This window comes from Cetorhinus maximus, chromosome 6 (genome assembly GCF_964194155.1).
Source record: "Cetorhinus maximus chromosome 6, sCetMax3.hap1.1, whole genome shotgun sequence".
NCBI classification, from domain to species: domain Eukaryota; kingdom Metazoa; phylum Chordata; class Chondrichthyes; order Lamniformes; family Cetorhinidae; genus Cetorhinus; species Cetorhinus maximus.
The window spans coordinates 42,089,943-42,109,103 of record NC_135884.1 but is presented as its reverse complement, the minus strand read 5'-3'; the positions used below and the strand labels follow the sequence as shown (position 1 = coordinate 42,109,103).

General features: G+C 40.8%; 1 protein-coding gene across 12 annotated transcripts in view; it reads left to right on the top strand.

Annotated features, from left to right (window-relative positions):
- magi1b (membrane associated guanylate kinase, WW and PDZ domain containing 1b) overlaps window positions 1–19,161 on the top strand; it is a 457,254-nt gene that overhangs the window by 370,492 nt on the left and 67,601 nt on the right. For all 12 annotated transcript variants that reach the window (XM_078543669.1, XM_078543664.1, XM_078543663.1 and 9 more), the window contains 5 exons: window positions 4,611–4,668; window positions 5,649–5,731; window positions 6,107–6,196; window positions 6,690–6,872; window positions 7,602–8,237. In XM_078543669.1, coding sequence (XP_078399795.1) covers window positions 4,611–4,668; window positions 5,649–5,731; window positions 6,107–6,196; window positions 6,690–6,872; window positions 7,602–8,237 — 1,050 coding nt within the window. The remainder of the gene's footprint in view (window positions 1–4,610; window positions 4,669–5,648; window positions 5,732–6,106; window positions 6,197–6,689; window positions 6,873–7,601; window positions 8,238–19,161) is intronic.

Below are 19,161 nucleotides of genomic sequence, written 5' to 3'. Positions count from 1 at the left end.
CGTCATCCTCTACAACATCATCTGAAAGCACAGTGTTTGTTTTTGCACATACACTGACAATATCCAACTCAACTTCACCACCACCTCTCTCAACCGCTCCACTGTTGCTAAGTTATCAGACTGCTTATCTGAAAACATCCAGTGCTGGATATGCAGAAATTTCCTCTAATTAAATATTGGAACACTGCAACTATTAATTTTGGCCCCCTGCTGCAAACTCCATTGCCTAGCTGCCGACTCCTTCGCTCTCCCTGGCAACTGTCAGTGACTTAACCAGATTGTTCGTAAGCTTGGTGTCATATTTGACACCGAAATGACCACATTTTCATACCATCACTAAGAACGCCTATTTCTACATCCGTAACATCGCCTGACTTTGCCCCTGCCTTAGCTTATCTGCTGCTGAAACCCTCATCTGTGCCTTTGTTACCTCTAGACTTGAGAATTACAATGCACTCCTGGCTGGTCTCCCACATTCTACCCTCAGCAAACTTGAGGTCATGCCTATGTCCTAACTCTCATCAAGGCCCGTTCACCTAGCTAACTTAGATTTGCTCCCGGTCAAGCAACATCTTGATTTTAAAATTCTCATCCTTGTTTTCAAATCCCTCCATGACCTTGCTCCTTCACATCTCTGTAATCCCCTCCAGCCCGACAACCTCTGAGAAATCTGTGCTCCTCTAATTTTGACCTCCTGTGCATTCCCAATTTTAATCACTCCACCATTGATGGCCATGCCTTCAGTCGCCTCGGCCACCAGCTCTGGAATACCCTCCCTACACCTCTCTGCCTCACTTTCCTCTTTTAAGACACTCTTTAAAACCTACCTCTTTGACCAAGCTTTTGGTTATCTGACTGAATATATCCTTATGCAGCTGGGTGTCATATTTTGTTTTATAATAGTTCTGTGAAGCGCCTTGGGACATTTCACTACATTAAAGGCACTGTATAAATATAAGCTGTTGGTGTTGTTTGCTTGATTACTCTTGTGCTCATCTGGCTTCTGTTGTACCTTCCTGGGTGTAAGTTGTAGGATTCCTCACAGGTGTCATCAGCTACATCTTTAGGATAGTCTTTGTCTCCAAGGCGTCACCCACTGACTCTGCTTCAGGGCGTGAATAACTGTGGGAGACTTGACTGACACAAGATGAATGCATCATGGTAGTTTCCTAGATACTTTGCACATACTTATATGAGAATGTGTGGTTGAGGAACAGCTTAACTTCAGAGCAGAATTCCTTTCAGTTACTCTTGTTGATCTGTAGGTACATGATTGTCAAATGTATGCACCCTTTGGCTCCCTAGACTTGTGCAGCAAGTCTGAAGGTCTTCTCGTTCTGACTGCCCTCATCAGTAGTGAAGTGCCTATAATTGCCAGCCCTGGAAAATATGGGGTGGGATTTTATGGCTCTGTCATGCCAGGGCGGTGCCATTGAGCTGTTCAAAACTCCATTGACTTCAGTGGGAATGGAAAATCCCACCGGCGGAAGGGGCCGTAAAATTCCACTCCAAAGTGTCTGTCACTTCAGAAATGCACTTTTGAGCAGTGAAATTCAACAAATGTCACCAGCAGCTTCTTGGAAGGAGCTTGAGATGAAGATGGTCATTGTTAATGTGTTCCACTTGATGTACTTAGAAGAAGGTCTTCCAGGACACTGCAAATGGCAGTAACCACCTTGCAACAAATTCTGAGCCTTCTTCGGTATTGGTGCTTAGTAATGCTCAGAAAGGTAATTGTCTGTCAGTAAACCCTGTATTGGGGGAATTGCCTGCTGTGAGTTGGAACTCTATGCTCGTCGCTTCTGTTCTGTGGAACAGCAGGTGGCTGAGGAGAAGGCAGCTGCTGCTGCGCTTGCCGACTTTGATCCTGCTGTTAGTGGTATTGTTGCTGCTCCTACTGCTCATCATGTTTTCCAAAACACTGTTTTCTAAAGTGAAGTTGTTGTGGTTCAAGTTTTCGCTAAAATAATTTTACAATAAAATAAATTCACTCCTCATTATCCTGCGACAGCACCTTCCAAACTTGTGACTTCTACCGCCTAGAAGGACAAGGGCAGCAGATGCATGAGAATGCCACCACCTACAAGTTCCACTCCAAGCCACACACCATCCTGACTTGGAACTATATTGCTGTTCCTTCACTGTTGCTCAGTCAAAATCTTGTATCTTCCTTCCTAACAGCACTTTGGGTGTGCCTACATCACATGGACTGCAGCGACTCAAGAAGGCACCTCACCGCCACCTTCGAGGGCAATTCTGGATGGGCAAAAAAAATACTGGCCTAGCCGGTGACACCTGCTTCCCATGAAAGAATTAAAAAATGTTCCTCATCAGGGATCCAAGGTAGAGCTGCATAAGCTGCTCCCAGGTTGCTGAGTAGGTTTACAGCCAGGAAATGCAGATTAAAGGCAACAAAAACTCCAAGATAGCAGGAATGACCTCCAAAGTATGGGTAATCACCTCCAAAATAGTGAAAGCACACTCTCAGAACAAGCCCTGTGAGCAAAAGCCTTTAATTTAGGCAGGGAAACAGTTGTCAGGGCTCAGTACTTAAAGCTTTCCTTGCCTGTCAATTGCCCAGGCCTGTCAATTCCTGCTGTCCTAGCACCTTGATTTATGTGGAACTGCTTCAAGAATGCCATGAAACCCATGTGCTCAAAGTTAGTCAGAATTCCTGCTTAAAACTGTAGTTAATGACCATTTTACATATTTAAATGTCAGAGCTACCTGTACAATGGAGGCTTCCCATGCGAGTTCTGGTTGACTTCCTGACATACTGGCAGTCTCAGTTGTTTTGAAACCCACCCAACCTGGCAGCTTAAAATTCCCCCCTCAGTCTTGCAAGGCCACAGAGGAAGTTCCAGATGAAAGCACAAAGTTTGAATTTAATGTAAGATGCCTTTTATTATCAAAGATGATAGGTGAAATCCTGGTTTAGCAGAAGATAGATGTGAATAAAAGTAGTATTTCACGTTTCTACGATTAAGTTTTACTGTGGAAGAGTTTTTGCTTGCATACAATCATCAATCTGGACAAATTACCGCAGGGATCAGTGCTTGGGCCCCAGCTATTCACAATGTATATCAATGATTTAGATGTGAGGGCCAAATGTAATATTTCCAAGTTTGCTAATGACATAAAACTAGGTGGGAATATGAGTTGTGAGGTGGATGCAAAGAGGCTCCAAGGGGATTTGGATAAGCTAAGTGAGTGGCAAGAACATGGCAGATAGAATACAATGTGGAAAAATGTGAAGTTACCCACTTTGGTAGGAGAAACAGAAATGCAGATTATTTCTTAAATGGTGAGAGATTAGAAAGTATTGATGTCCAAAGGAACCTGGGTGTCCTTGTATCCAAATTACTGAAAGCTAACATGCAAATAGTATGTTGGCTTTTATTGCAAGAGGATTTGAGCACAGGAGTAAAGAAGTCTTGCTGCAATTATGTAAAGAGGCTTGATGAGACTGCACCTGGAGTATTGTGTACAATATTGGTCTCCTTACCTAAGGAAGGATATACTTGCCATAGAAGGAGTATAATGAAGGTTCACCAGACTGATTCCTGGGATGGCGGGATTGTCCAATGAGCAGAGATTGAGGAGAGTGGGGCTATATTCTCTAGAGTTTAGAAGAATGAGAGGTGATCTCATTGAAGCATACAAAATTCTTATAGGGCTTAATAGGGTAGATCTAGGAAGGATGTTTCCCCTGGCCAGTGTGTCTAGAACCAAAGAACTTAGAATAAGAGGTAGGCCATTTAGGACTGAGATGAGGTGGAATTTCTTCACTCAGAGTGGTGAATCTTTGGAACTCTCTACCCCTGAGAGCTGTGGAGGCCCAGTCATTGGGTATGTTCAAGGCTGAGATTGATAGATTTATAGATATTAAAAAATATCAAGGGATATGGGGATAGTGTGATAAAATGGTATTGAGGTAGAAGATCAGCCATGATCTAGTTGAATCAAGGAGCCAAATAGCCTATAGTTGCTCTTATTTCCTATGTTCCCATGTTCCTAAATTATGCCTGAAAATACCCTTGTTTTCCAAAGTGAGGTTGTGGTTCAAGTTTTCGCTCAAATAATTTTGCAAGAAAATAAATACATTGATTTGCTCATATAAACTTCGTGGAGCCATTAACGGTTTCATTGTTTTACTCTAGTCAGTTTCTTGATAAATTAAATATTTTTTAATATTTGAAACCTTTAAGTCCTGCCTACTAATGTCTTTGCACCAATGTAAGTTAGCTTAATTTGAAGAGCCTTCGCAAACGGGCTCAATCAGAAGACCTGGGCGGATGGGTGGGTGGTGTCGTTTTGTGGCAAGGCCAGGTTTCAGCACAATTTTTAAACTAGTGTTAAATATCACAGACATTTTAGTTATACTGGACATACACATATTTAAATTTCCTTGATTTTTTTATTGATAGTTTGGCCAATTTTGTGTGGATTGCACCCTGATGCAACTAATGGAAACGCTAGGCTACTGTCTTGATAAAATTGGCAAAGACGAGAATGTCATGCTAATATTTTAAACCTAAGTGCCTGAATTTAATCTATACTTAAAGTAAATCAACAAATTCCTTCAACGAGGTATCTTTCTGTCCTTTCAGAGCTGCCCTCTGGGTGGGAGAAAATAGATGATCCTGTATATGGTGTCTACTATGTCGAGTAAGTTTGTGAATTTTTTCTGTATCTATTGTAGCTATTACCAATAATTAAGTAGAAATTATTGTCATCAAGAAAAAGATATAATCCAGTTTTACCCTTTTTATTTTACGGCTTCCATAAAGCTATTCCTGCTTCATCTTTCTGTTACCTTGTCCTCACTCTCCTCCTACTCATCCCTGTCACGCACCTTCTCTTGGGATTCTGCCAATACCTTACTGTATGAAGCAGTTGCACTCCCATTTTTTTTAATCCTTTCTATGAAGAAATATTTGATCTTTGTTTCTTCAATTTCTGCAATATTTCCAATATTTTTGTCCATTTTAAAAATAATTATTCCTTCCTTTGAACTCACAAGTCTGCTTTCTCAGGGGAAGAATCCTAACTGAGGCATAGAGCTGTTAATGACGATGCTAATGGTGTTCCCTGCTCCATTGATGGAAGGCACTCTCTCTGTGCCCTGATAAATTTTATTTTCCCTTCATCATTATCATGTCTGTTAATTTATTAAACATCACCGGCAACTCTTTGCTTATTTGGTTAGTCACTGATCAATTTCCCAGATTAACGAATTGGCTGGTAATCATGTCACAACATGTCTCTGAAGGCATCGCCGATTTATCTGGCTAGGATCTGTTGTTCTTTGCATTGTGATACAATCCACAGAAAATTAAGTTGTATATGTCTAAATTCCATGGGAAGTTTTGGTTACAACATATTTGTTTAGATATTTTATAGTATTCTGTGTTATATCATATTTCACTGGCAACATGAACATGCTAATATGAACAGTACATGCTTGGCACAAATACAGCATAAATGTTGATTCTTTGAGGATATGTGTTTTTTGCTGAAGCAGGAGTTATTAAGGAATAAATGCATAATATTTATTTTTGCTGTCAGCTTCTGAATTTGCTGATGATAAATTAGACACTCCTTCCTGGAACTAGTTTATATCTTAACATAACACTCTCTCTCATTAGTCACATCAATAGGAAGACACAGTATGAGAATCCTGTTGCTGAGGCCAAACGCAAAAAGCAACTCGAGCAGCAGCAAGCGGAAGGTGAGTTTTGAATTCTGGCTGATATGTCACTCAGAAAATTTCATGAGGAAAATCAGATGACTTCCAGACACCTTCTGCACAATATATTGGCACTGAACCCATCTACTCAATCATTAGCATGGCATAATACAGCTTAAATACCATGCCTGCGCTACACAAAAATCTGTCCCAGTGAAGTGATGAGTAAATTTCACTCTATCAGCATAATGGGAAAAATATGGGCTGTTTCAGACAATACCAATGTTTTCTTATTGTTAAGGAAATTATTCCTTAAATAGTAATTGTTAAAAGTGAACCCACATTGAGGCCTCATTGTTGAAGGAAATCACATACTCAAATAATACTTTGAATTAATTTTTCCCCTCACCTCTCCAGAGTGGACAGAGCAACAAGCATCTCCTGGCCCCAAAGCTCCAAGCTACGTGCAGAATAATCAGGAATCTTTTAGAGAAACCCCAGCACAAGGTATGTTTGATTTGGCACAAGCATTGATAATTTGCAAACTGAAAACAACTGTCATAAAAATGAAAGGGGATACAATAGATAAAAATCCATGGTTGAGGGATGCTGAGGGTATGGGGTTGGTTGGGGCAGGAATTTATGTCTTTATTTGCTGTAAAATTGCAAGAATTTGGTGCCCTCTAACATCTGTAGAGTAATAGCAGAGCATTCAAATTGTCAACTGCAATAAGAAAGGGTTTAAAAACCATTTTAAGTTAATACTACCTTACCAAACAAGGTGAATAATCCTTAACAAAGAGTTGGTGCCATTTGGATGGTAATAGCATCCTTACCTAACTTCAAGTCAAAAACCAGATTGAAGCTTCTGAAAACATACTTTACTGATTTCAACATGTTTAAAATATTTGACGATGTTGCGCTTTCTCTCGTTCATTCCCAGCTGGAAACCTGACACTGAGCAGGAAATATTTAATATACAATTTATTTCTATGAACAGGCAAGCCCTTCTTTACAAGGAACCCTTCAGAGCTGAAGGGGCAGTTCATCAACACCAAGCTGAAGAAGAGTACCCGAGGGTTTGGATTTACAGTTGTTGGTGGTGATGAACCTGATGAATTTCTGCAGATTAAAAGTTTAGTACTTGATGGGCCTGCAGCACTGGATGGCAAAATGGAGACAGGTACCGAATACGAAGAACCTTTCTAGTGTTGTCAGTTACAAATAATTAACGTACTCACTTCTTAACTTTGTACAATGAGTTGGGCAGATCCATGGTATAAATTTCTTGCCAATATAAGGTCCACTTCTATGGAATGAGGACCAGGACTGGGTCTGCCACTTACTCATTCCCTTCTCTCACTGCTCTACTGTGACACTGCACTCCATTTGAGCTAAGATGAGAATGAATAGGGAAGTTTGGGTGCAAGTCATTGCTGAGATTCGAGCCTGTGATCCAAAATGCCGCACAGCCTACTGCAGCCTTTGTGAATACCAGGGTCACTGCTTTGCAGTGTGACTTACTAAATCAAATTGTGCTGCTTTGGGGATTGCACTTTATGATACTGCTTATTTATAATTTATGATGACTGAAAAGTCAAATTCCATTTTTATTCCTTGGGACTCTGGAGTCTTCCCATAAAAAGCACGAACAACTGGCCTCAAATATAGCCTGCATTCCTGTCTAGTTGTTTAACTTGACCTTAGATTATTGACTATATTCAGTATATCTATCCTTGGTACTTAGCAGTATTTGATTCCTGTCATTGTCAAAATATTATGCAAATTGCTACTTTTTGTTTGCATTGCACAGCATCAATTGTGAATTAAGTATGTAATTGTGAAGCTAATGTGCATAAATTAAACAATTGATGCGTTAATAAAGCTAATCTTTTCTAATTCTCTCTCTTAGGTGATGTAATAGTGAGTGTAAACAGCAGTTGTGTACTGGGATATACACATGCTCAAGTTGTGAAAATATTCCAGTCTATTCCAATTGGTGCAACCGTGGATCTTGAACTTTGCCGGGGTTATCCTCTGCCATTTGATCCAGATGATCCAAATACTAGTTTGGTAACATCAGTAGCTATTTCAGATAAAGAGCCAATCATTGTCAATGGCCAAGAAAATTATGACTCCCTTTCAAGCCACAGTAGCCAAACAGCTCCTGCAAATGGAAATGGAATGAAAGATCAGAGACCATATAGTCCATCATCTGGCGATGTTTCATCAAATGGATCCCATACAGGCTATACCAATGACAATGTCTCCTTGGCTTCCTCTATAGCAACTCAGCCTGAACTTATAACTGTTCATATAGTTAAAGGCCCTATGGGTTTCGGTTTTACCATAGCGGACAGCCCTGGAGGCGGTGGCCAAAGAGTTAAACAAATTGTGGATGGTCCGCGCTGCCGTGGCCTGAAGGAAGGGGATCTCCTTCTAGAAGTCAACAAGAAGAATGTCCAGAATCTAACCCATAATCAAGTAGTTGATACACTGTTAGAATGTCCCAAGGGAAGTGAAGTGACACTCCTGGTTCAACGAGGAGGTAAGTGTCGAATCTACTTTCTGACTGCATGTATGGTCGAAACTTTTCAGTAAAGTTACATACTGTGTAGCTCATTCCCTCCTCATAATTCCCTGCAGTCTACAAAGATTCTGGGCAGAATTTTGCCCTTGGTGGGCGTGCGGGCCCCACCGGCTTGGCAGCGGGTGGACAGCCGACCCCCGCCACCGAAACGGGGCCCGCCACCGTTTTGAGCAGGCGGGCCAATTAAGGCCCGCCCAGCGGCCTGCCCGACAGGATGCGCTATGCGCTTCCTGTTCCAGGAGGGAGGGAATCCCCAGCTGTCAAAGTGCTGTCTCAGGGAGATTAGTGACAGTGTACAAAAGTTAAAAAAAATAGAGAAATAAAAATATTATTAACATGTCCCCCTCGTGACAATGTCACACGAGATGGGACATGTTAATAAATGTCACATTACATTTATTAAAGTTTTTAAAAAGGAACATGAAACCTCATCCCGCCAGTGGATGAGGTTTCATGTATTATCAGAAGCCCGCTGGGGCTCCTGGCCTGTCCGCCAGCCTTAAGGTTGGATGGGCAGGGCCTTTAATTACTTTAATTACCCTGTCAATGGCCTCAATTGGCCATTGACAGGTCGGTGGGCGGACAGCTGATTTCGCTGTCTGCCCGCCTTCCTGAAAATTTAAAGGGACTGGGATGACGTCGGGGGTTCCTCCCAATGTCATCCCGCGTCATTTTCCCATCGGCGAGCGGGCCCCGCTCCCAAATCGCCGACGGGAAAATTTTGGCCTCTGTGTGATTATAAAATTGACATCAATAATCTTTGTTGCTTTTGGAGAAATTCTCTGTTGCTCTGTGTTTGGAAAAAGCATATCTACCTATACTTTGTATTTTAACTTGGAAAATTATTTTAGAAGTGGCACAGAGCACACTCAGTTTAAGATTGCTGTTGGTAAAATCTCTTAATAATTTATCGCTTTAATAGCTTTTGCTGCATTCAGTTCTTGATAGGCCTGTTACAATGATTGAGTTCGCCGTGGTGCTGTGAGTTTAATCTTCTGATTAACTTTTTGACAAAGTGTATCAAACCCAATGAAATAATAGGATAATTTAATTTGTCCACTCTGAACAAAAATTGTTGGGGAGGGGAAGAAATGATGGAAACTTTATACAGAAGAGGTGAGAGAAATCTTTAATGCTTGCACATAATGAGTTTGATTCATATCTAAGGTTTAATTGGTGCAACAATACTAAATGGCTCTAATGACCAGAGTTCGATTAGTAAATTGATTCTAACTGCTGTCGTGGCAAAGTATTATTTTGTCCTTGCTATTGGAATAAATTGAACTATTCAAAGCAAGTCATTAATGAAAATTAAATATATGAGCTTGAAGTAAAGTCTGATAATAATGGATGAACATTTAACATATTTATATGGCATTCCTCTGTCTTCTGTTGAAAATAAATGAGCTAATGTCCTCGTAAAAAGCAGAGAATTATTATCTGAAAGTTATTATTGCCAAGAGTAAGTTCTAGTCTTAAATACATATATATATATATAGAATACCCATCTGCATAATAAGAGTTCTTGCGTCATGACCATGTCAGCTTTTTCTCTCTGGTTAAGTGATTTCTAACAGACTATTTCCATTGCCTCACCAATCATACTGTACAGAACCAATCTCTCAAAATTCAATTTTCTCCTCAATCAGATTGTACCAAAAGGGCATTTCTCAGATATGCAGCCACCTGCCCAACTATATATTCTGCATAGAAATTTAGAACAGATAAAAAATGCAGTGACTCAGGGTAGAAGAATTACAGACTTACCCATAACCTTGCTCATCCCATCTTTTAATTTTCCAATAATTTCCCCTTCTCTGCTTGTATGTGCTTCTAGCACTTTCTATCAGATATCACAGGAGACCTCAGGTATACCTTCTTTGGGTAAGAGGGATCAGTCCACAGTGCTTGTAGTCCACAGCTCAGCCTATGTTTTCTTTTATTCGTTTGTGGGGTGTGGGCATCGCTGGCTAGGCCAGCATTTATTCCCCATCCCTAATTGTTCAGAGGGCATTTTTATGAGTCAACCAACTGCTGTGGGTCTGGAGTCACATGTAGGCCAGACCAGGTGAAAACAGCAGATTTCCTTCCCTAAATGGCATTAGTGAACCAGATGGACTTTTACAACAATTGGCAATGTTTTCGTGGTCATCATTTTTTATTGAATTCAAATTTCACCATCCGCCGTGGTGGGATTCGAACCCGGGTTCCCAGGGCATTACCCTGGGTGCCTCGGGACTAGTCCAGTGACAATACCACTATGTCACCACCTGAGGTGTTCAATGTGAAATGTATTTCCTGAAATGATGCAGCACTTTTTTTCACTTGATTTGGAAATTTTCAATGCCTTTCTTTAATTGCAGCAGTTAAAATAAACACTTAACCAGATTTCTATCAATAACTAATTGCTCCATTGAAGAATTACAGAATTGTTACAGCGCAGAAGAAGGCCGTTCAGCCCATTGTATCTGCACCAGCTCTCTGAATGAGCAATTCACTTCATGTCATTCTCCCACTTTCTCCCTGTTACCCTGCACATTGTTCCTTTAAAGATAACAGTCTAAATCCCTTTCGAATTATTCAATTAAACCTGTCTCCTCCACACACTCAGGCAGTGCATTCCAGACCTTAACCAGTCAAAGCGTGAAAAAGATTTTTCTCATGTCGCTTTTGCTTCTTTTTCCAATTACTTTAAATCTGTTCCCTTCGTGCCCTCTCATTCTCGATCCTTCCACAAGTGGGAACAGTTTCTCCCTATCTACTCCGTCCAGACCCTTCATGATTTTGAAATCTCTATCAAATCTCCTTCTTTTCTCCAAGGAAAACAGTTCCAACTTCTCCAATCTATCTTCATAACTGAAGTTCCTCATCCCTGGAACCATTCTTGTGAATCTTTTCTGCACCCTCTCCAATACCTTCACGTCCTTCCTAAGTGTGGCGCCTACAAATGGACGCAATATTCCAGAGGTCAGCTCTTGTGATGCACTTAAGCTTAGTCAAATGGCGGAATGTCAATTTAGCAAATAGCCATTGGCATGAATTTGAGAAGTTATAAAACAATTTTGCTTTTAATGCAATGTAGAATTATGGTTATCTTGTGGAAAATTAGTGTGGTGAATGGTAATTCATTCTCGATGTGTAGTGATATAGTTGAGCTTACATGAAATACAAGTTAGGCATCTGTACAGCTGCAAAAATGAAGTGTTGGATTTTGAATGCAGCCAAAAGCCCATTCTCAAGAAACATCACTGCTCTTCTGCTATATACTGTTTGAAAACTGAACTCTCGTGCCTGGAAACATTCCCTTTTCTTATATGGTTACTCAGTAGTCATAAATATCCTTTAGTACTTATTTGTAATGTAGATGTACATAAATCTGGCCACAAATTTCCCCTCAAAAATTCTCCAAAAAAGTTGTTTGTTCAGGAATCTGTGACCTTCCGCTATGGTCTAGATAATGATTGCTGAATAATGAGAGGGTGGTTTCAGTTTAACGTCCCATCCAAAAGACAGCACCCCTGACAGTGAAGTACTCCTTCAGAAGAGGCAGCCACAAAGATTATGTGTTGAAGTCTCTTGAACCCACAACCACAGAATCACGGCTGTCATCAGTCATCAGTCATTCAGCCAGCTAAACTGTTCAATAACTATATTCTAATTTTTCTTATAGTTCCTAATATATCTCACAGACAGCCTGCCACCTAATCTGCCTCTTTCCCAAAGTGCTCAATCTCCCAAAGCAGAACATCTGTTCAGGCCTCAGCCTTATCTGAGCAGACCGCAGCCCAACCATCTCCTTTGAACTTAGTCTTTTTGTCCTCAGCCCAAAATCTCTGCCACTGTTGCATGGTCCCTTTGTACTTCTAGCTATTGCTGTCACCCCTTCACGCTTTGTAATCTGGGCCTAAGTAACATCCCACCCCTCCCCACCCTGTCTGCACTTGGTCTTGATTCCCTGTGTGCAACTTGGCTGGCACTGAACAAACTTGCTTTTTGACAATTTATGTAGTATTTGGGATTGAACAAAAATCTCTCTGAATACCATTAACCACATTGTTATTTTTGATTATTATGTACACCATACTGTGGGCTACACATTTAGTAAGTAGAAAAAGAAAATAAGCATATAATTTTTACCTGTAATATAATGGGCTGGCCAAGGGAATAATAGCTAGCGTTATAATTTTCCTCTTTGAGTTTTAATAGTTTATTGGCTGCACTATATGACAAAGCAATTTGACTTGCACTGATCAAACACCATTCCTATAATAGCATCATTTAATGTTCATAGCTAACATTATCTTTCATAACTTAGGTCAGGATCTCTAGGACTCTCAATATTTTCAGGTTTTGTGAGTGTGATGATAATTTGCAAAAGGTTCCCCATATAGACTAATTTGAAAACCATTAATCTAGACTAGAGTTTATGCTGCTTTGGCCTATAGACTATTAGAATTTAAATAGAAAAATGATATTACCTATTATATTTTATTAGAGAGATTTATGTTCCAAACTATAGAATTACTCAATGCTATTTCGTATCAGCAAATAAGCTAGAATCTTCTCGATTTGACACATTTATTATTAATTACCAACAGTTCACTTCATTTTGATGCTCAGTAAATGGTATGTTAGCCTTTATTACAAAGGAATTGGAGTAAAAGAGTAAAGCAACCTTTCCACAATTATATAAGGCCTTGGTGAGGCTACACCTGGAGTACTCTGTACAGTTTTCATCTCCTTCCCTAACATACTCGCCTTAGAGAGAATGCAGCGAAGGTGCACCAGGCTGATTCCTGGGATGAGGAGTGTTTTATGAGGAGATTATTAGGTAGACTAGCTCTATATTTCCTAGCATTTGGAAGAATGAGAGGCAATTTCAATGAAACATATAAAATTTACAAGGGGCTGGACAGGGAAGATGTTAGGAGGATGTTTGCCCTGGAACTAGAGGTCACCGACTTGGAATAAGAGGTTGACCATTTAGGACTGAGATTGCTGTTGATGCTCAGTTATTGAGAATGGTATGTGCAAGACAGAGGTCAATAGATTTTTGGGTACTAAGGAATTCATGGGATATGTGAATAGTGGGAGAAAGTGGAGTTGAGGTAGAAGGTCAGACATGATCTTATTGAATGGCAGAGCAGGCTCTAAAGGCTGACTGGCCTACTCTACTCCTACTTGTTATGTTCTTATGTAGCTCACCTGAGCATTTTATGGACCATTCATTAGAACTGCAGGCCCTACCTCTCATGCCCTTTGTGAATTGAATCAGAACCCATTTGTCAAAATCAAATTTGGGGAAAAAGTAAACCTTTAGATCTGATTAACTTATTGGGAAATTTTAATGTATATCGCCTTATATAACTCTCTGCTGGTTATGCATTTGTCCATTCAGCAAACTTGAAGGGGTGAAGCTGCCACAAAGATGTTGTCTAAGAAATGCATCAGAGTGATTTAGTTAATGTGTGTAAGTTAAGTTTTAATAAACACACGCATTTTCTCTGTGATAGATGCAAATACTCATTGGTAGAATTCTTCCAGCTGGAAGGGATAAACTCATATTCACCTCTATCCTGAATGAGAAAACTCTCTAATTTCTCCTCCATATCTCATGAGCCCTACATTTTTTATAGCATCTCTTAAATGAACATTTCAGCACATTCAATATCCACATCTAGTTAACACAGGAAAAGTGATGTATGAGAAAATTAAATGATTTGTCCCTTCAGAACTCATTTCTCCTGAACATCATGACATCTTAATATTCTTTGAATAACCCAAGTGCTTTTGTCTCTTCCACTTAGGTGGATTGTGTCATATCTCCCAAAGCATTTGCAGTATTTTTTGTTCTGTTTTTTATATTTTATTATTTCTCATATCTCTCCACAACTGCAAGCAAATGAGCGTTAGTGAGAATATTTATAAGGTTGGAAGTTATACATCATAGAGGAAAGGAATAAACTTTTATACTGAAAGTCCTGTTCTGCACACAAATGCAATACTCTTTTCTTTCTTCCCCTCTCTCTTTTCTTTAATTGGTAAATAACTTGTGCAGCTTTTAACTAAACCTTTTCTGGAAGAGTTTGTAGATTTGTGTACCCGGTACTGCAGGTCACCACTCATGACCGAGTGCCAGGTGATGATATCAGGTGCAGCAATTGATATCAAAAGAATATTAAATAGATATTTTGTGGGTTTTTTTCTTTGCTGTCACCATTACACCCTTCTTTATATCAGTGCAATCCAACTGTGTGTTTGTTACCCATGCATTCTTTCCTTCCTGTCCATCTCTATGGGACGTATGCAGTTAGGCAGAGTATTACAGTGGGCTCCACTGTAACATGAGCTTTGAACAAATTCTTTATGCATCTGTCTATGCAATGAAGGAACTAAGTAAGCATCCTTTTTTGAATGACCATTATAACCTCATCTTCCTAGCTTTCAAACATTGTATTGTATGGGAGATTTTGATTTCCAAACTTAGGGTCGAACTTAATACCCTCCCTCTGGTGAGTTTGGTGGCGGGGAGGGCAGGCGAGAGGATGACATGGTGGGGACCCCGCCACCTTCCTGCCTCCCTGATTAGGTCCATGGAGGGAAGGCCCATGGACGGTCTTCTCACCCTGTCAGCAATTGAGGTAATAAATGTCCACTTAAGGGCCTCAAACTGCTGCTGCTGGTATTAACCCAGCAGGGGGCTTGTCATGTGGGGAGCACAACAAGCAAACGTGCAGGGTTGCTTGCGGCTCCCAGGAAGGGTTCCTCGTTCAAAGGCACTCGATGCCTGAACGAGGACCTCAGCATCAGGAAAGGGGGACCCACTAGAGCCATTCAACTGCTGACACACCGCAGCCCCTCCCCCCTCCCCCCCTTTTTCTACCATCACTCACCTGTGCCCTGGCATCCAGCGGCAATCCTCAGCCTTGGGTGGGTGCATTACTGGCAGCAGCCAACTGCTGTTCAGTTGCGCTTATGGCAACTGACTGGTCAACAACTCTTGGCAGGTGGGACTTCCACTCCCCAGGGTCCTTGACCCTGTAGAAGGCCTACTGTTGTCCAGTTAAATGCCTGAGTTGGACTTAATTCAGTGGGCCTACCCTGAAAGAGGTGATCTGGGCTCTCACCAGTGCTCCAGCTGGCGGGCGAGACTCCCATCGCCTCCGTTAAATACCACCCAATAAGTGCAATAGTGAGCTATGGCATGAAATTAATGACTCTCCTCAGCTGACCATTGAATGCATGATACAGCACCTAAGGTCACTTCTCACACTCACTTTTCCAGAACCGCTGCATCCAATTCAGGGTCACAGGGAGTTGGAGCCTATCCTGACAGGCAGTGGGCGCTAGGCGGGGTACACCCAGGACGGGATGCCAGTCCATCACAGGGCACACACTCACACACACTGACGGGCAATTTACTGTAGCCAGTCCACCGAACTAGCAGGTCTTTGGATGGTGGGAGGAAATGGGAGCACCCAGAGGAAACCCACGCAGACACGGGCAAACTCCACACACACACACCCAAGGTCAGGATTGAACCCAGGTCCCTGGAGCTGTGAGGCAGCAGTGCTAACCACTGGGCCAACTTGCTGCCCAAGATCACTTCTTCCAACCCAAAAACCAGTTTTTGTACCTTGAATTCCAAAACAATAGTTATTTATGTTGTCATATTTTGAAACTGCAAATTAGTAGCAGACAACAAATGTGTTATGGGAGATGAGACCCAAAGCAATATAACTTCTTTACATCCCAATTTCTTGCTAGCAGTTGGCATGGATCTACTGAAATAAAGCTGTCGGAATTTTTTCAGCACTGTGGTTTGTTCTTGGAATACTGGTGTGCATGTTCCAATTCAGGTTTCAACCAGGGTATGTCAACTGCACCATGGTAACCACTAGATAAGTTCTGTTGAGTACTAATATAAATTGGAAAGAATTGATTAAACTTTTTTTTGCATTTGGTGGGCTTGTCAGCCAGTCACGATGATTGTATCAATCTAAGATTAAACTTAGAATTTAAACTATTTTCACGGCATCAGGTTTGATGACCAGAGGATGCATATTTAAGATAATTGGCCAAGGTGGAGATTAGGAGAAATTTTTTCAACATGGCAAGTTGTTAAGGTCTGGAAAGGGTGGTAAAAGATTCAACAGTAACATGCATGAGGGATGTGCATTTGATAAGGAAACATTTGCAAGATTATGGGGAAAGAGCAGGGAATGGACTAATTGGATAGCTCTTTGAAGGAACTGACACAGGCATAGTGGGAAAAATGGCCTTTCTCTGTGCAGTAATATTCTATGATCCTAATTATATTTTACATATTAATAATAACTTGGTCAACCATCTTATTGTGCATAAATGGCTGTTGAGCTTACCTGCAGTCACTGCACCACAGAAGTAGTGAAGAACTTTGAGGTGTCCCTGATCAAGTGCTTGTCAATGTAAGGCTTCTCCTCTCATTTATGATGTTAGACTACAATTTATTTTCTACCGATGGATTCAGGTTTCACATTTTATTGGGGTGTCACAAGCAATAAGGACCATTGAGCTATCTCACCTGTGGTTAAATGCATTATGAACAGTGAAATGCCAGGAGATCTTTAAACTATGCTGAATGCTTCAATTACCCTTGGTACCCCAAGCTTGAGGAGAGGAACTGTGAGCTAAACTTTCTGCCCTTGATTGTTGTCAAGCGGACTGTGTGCACAAGCATGTGAAAACAGGACTGGGATCAAATACAATGCCATCTCATTTTTCCAAATTTAAATCTCAAAGATTGAACCCTTAAATGAGCTAACATGAAGCTTCAATAGAATTATATTTCAGCAGGGTTTGCTGTCTCCAGAGAGAAGGGGTAAGGAGAAAAGCCTGAGACGAGGGAAATGAAGCCAGTTTTGATAGCCAAGTTACAAATGCAGTTGTGAAATGTTGAGAATAAAGCCATTTGGCCAGGTGCACTGTAAGTGGTTAGTATTAGTGTTTTTGATGCCAACACTGACAGATGGGGCACTCTGCTGGAGACCACAACTCTCATGCTGCTATCACGTTGAGCCTTTATCTGTCTTGACATTTGTCTAGTGGATGCCATAAATGTGATAATTTTACCTTAAATGGTTTAATGTTTAGTCTGCTGAGTTTGACGTTTTTCAGTTTAACCCAGGGTATGCTGCATTCCTTGAACAAAGAGGGGGAAGTCAGCTGTGATTCATAGTCATGATATGAATGCAGTGACCCTTGCTGAATACTCGGAGTGGATGCGTTGTGAATAGAACTGGGCTAGCTGTCTACACTGTCAAAAAGGCAGCTAATAAAGCAAGATGCTGGAGGGTTGCTGCCAGCATTCAAGTATCAGGAGAGGCAGGGTGACAGTTTATGGGGATCATGTCTTAGAAGAAGAAATAAGAAATATTCTTCTCAATACTTCATCTTTTCTCTCAACTAGAACTTTGTGCAAGATGGAGAGAAAATGAATGTGGGTAAGGAATAGGGAGAGGAAATCAGCAGGCAAGTGAGCAGAGTTTCCTCTCACACTAACTGGGACCAAACCCAAACATTGGCCTGATGTCAATCGTGATCACTATTGTAGGGAATAGTATGAAGTATATAAAATGAGGGAGGGAAACCCTCACATCCTACCCACACTACTCCCTTATTAATCTCTTAATTTGCCACATGATGCAAAATACATCCATAGACAGCAGTGGGATAGGAATGATTTAAGGACTTTACGTGGATTGTCAAATACCTATAACTAAATAACATTTTAAACCAGGCTTCCAGCTGTTCAAATCATCTTTTAATAGCACAGATAAATTACATTTAGTACACGTCTGAGTGATGCTGTGAACTACATACTGGTACAATTAAACATGGTAATGACTCGTTTTCTGGAAGTTCCGAGCTCTGGCATCAAGTGGAAACCTGTCGAGCTCTGTATCTGGAACCTTCTCTCTGTTTTTGGCAATGTCTAAAGTGAGTTAGAGAAAACTTTTAACAGTTTGTGTGCTGACATAAGAGCGTAGGCTTGCTGTTTATAATCTTACATTTCTGAGAATTTTAGATTTTTGTAAAATTAAAAGGAGGATGCATGCCCATAATAGTCCTGATCATTTAAAAAAAAGAGCATGACTGCTAAATTCTAGTTTTCATATCATCTGATTTTGATGATCTTCACTATATTTTGAGAGTTGCCCATGGTCCTGGGATGGTTGCTGGTTGGAGATTCCATGTCAGAGGTACAGGGGACCAGTCCCTCCTAAAAGAGCTGCACCTCTTGCTGGCTGATCTTGATATACCATTGGCAACAGCCATGGAGAAGCATCGTGTTGGGAGGGTTGCACAATTACTTGTTTCGAAGGCAACATGAGGAAATGGATACAAGTTCATATTGATCAATAGAAATGTTTTTCAATGTTAGATGGCATAATAATGTTCACATTCATATTTTTGCATTTAATGTGGCTACCAGAGGAGTCAATAGGTTAGATAAATGCAGAACTTTCATCTATTGGAGCAACTCTGTCACATCTGTGCTATCAAATTCACAAGGTGTGGTGATGGCATGTATATCCATAAGTCCATGAATGATGGTCTGCTTGCACAAGTTTGTGAATGAAGGATGGTTTGAAATTGTAGAAGTAGGGAGGCAAATGAGAAATAAGAGGAATTTGAATTCCTACTGTTTGAATGGGAAATTTAAGATTCCTTTTATTTTGTTTTGCTTTTACTTTTTCCCATTAATAGAGCTGTAGAAAGTTTTCTGCTTCTGCTGCAGAATTTGGTTTCCTAGGTCATGCAGGCTGGTTTAGACTGTTAGCCTCAGGGCTGCTGATTCACGAGTCAGCATAACCGCTGCACCTAGGATTCATTGTGCTAT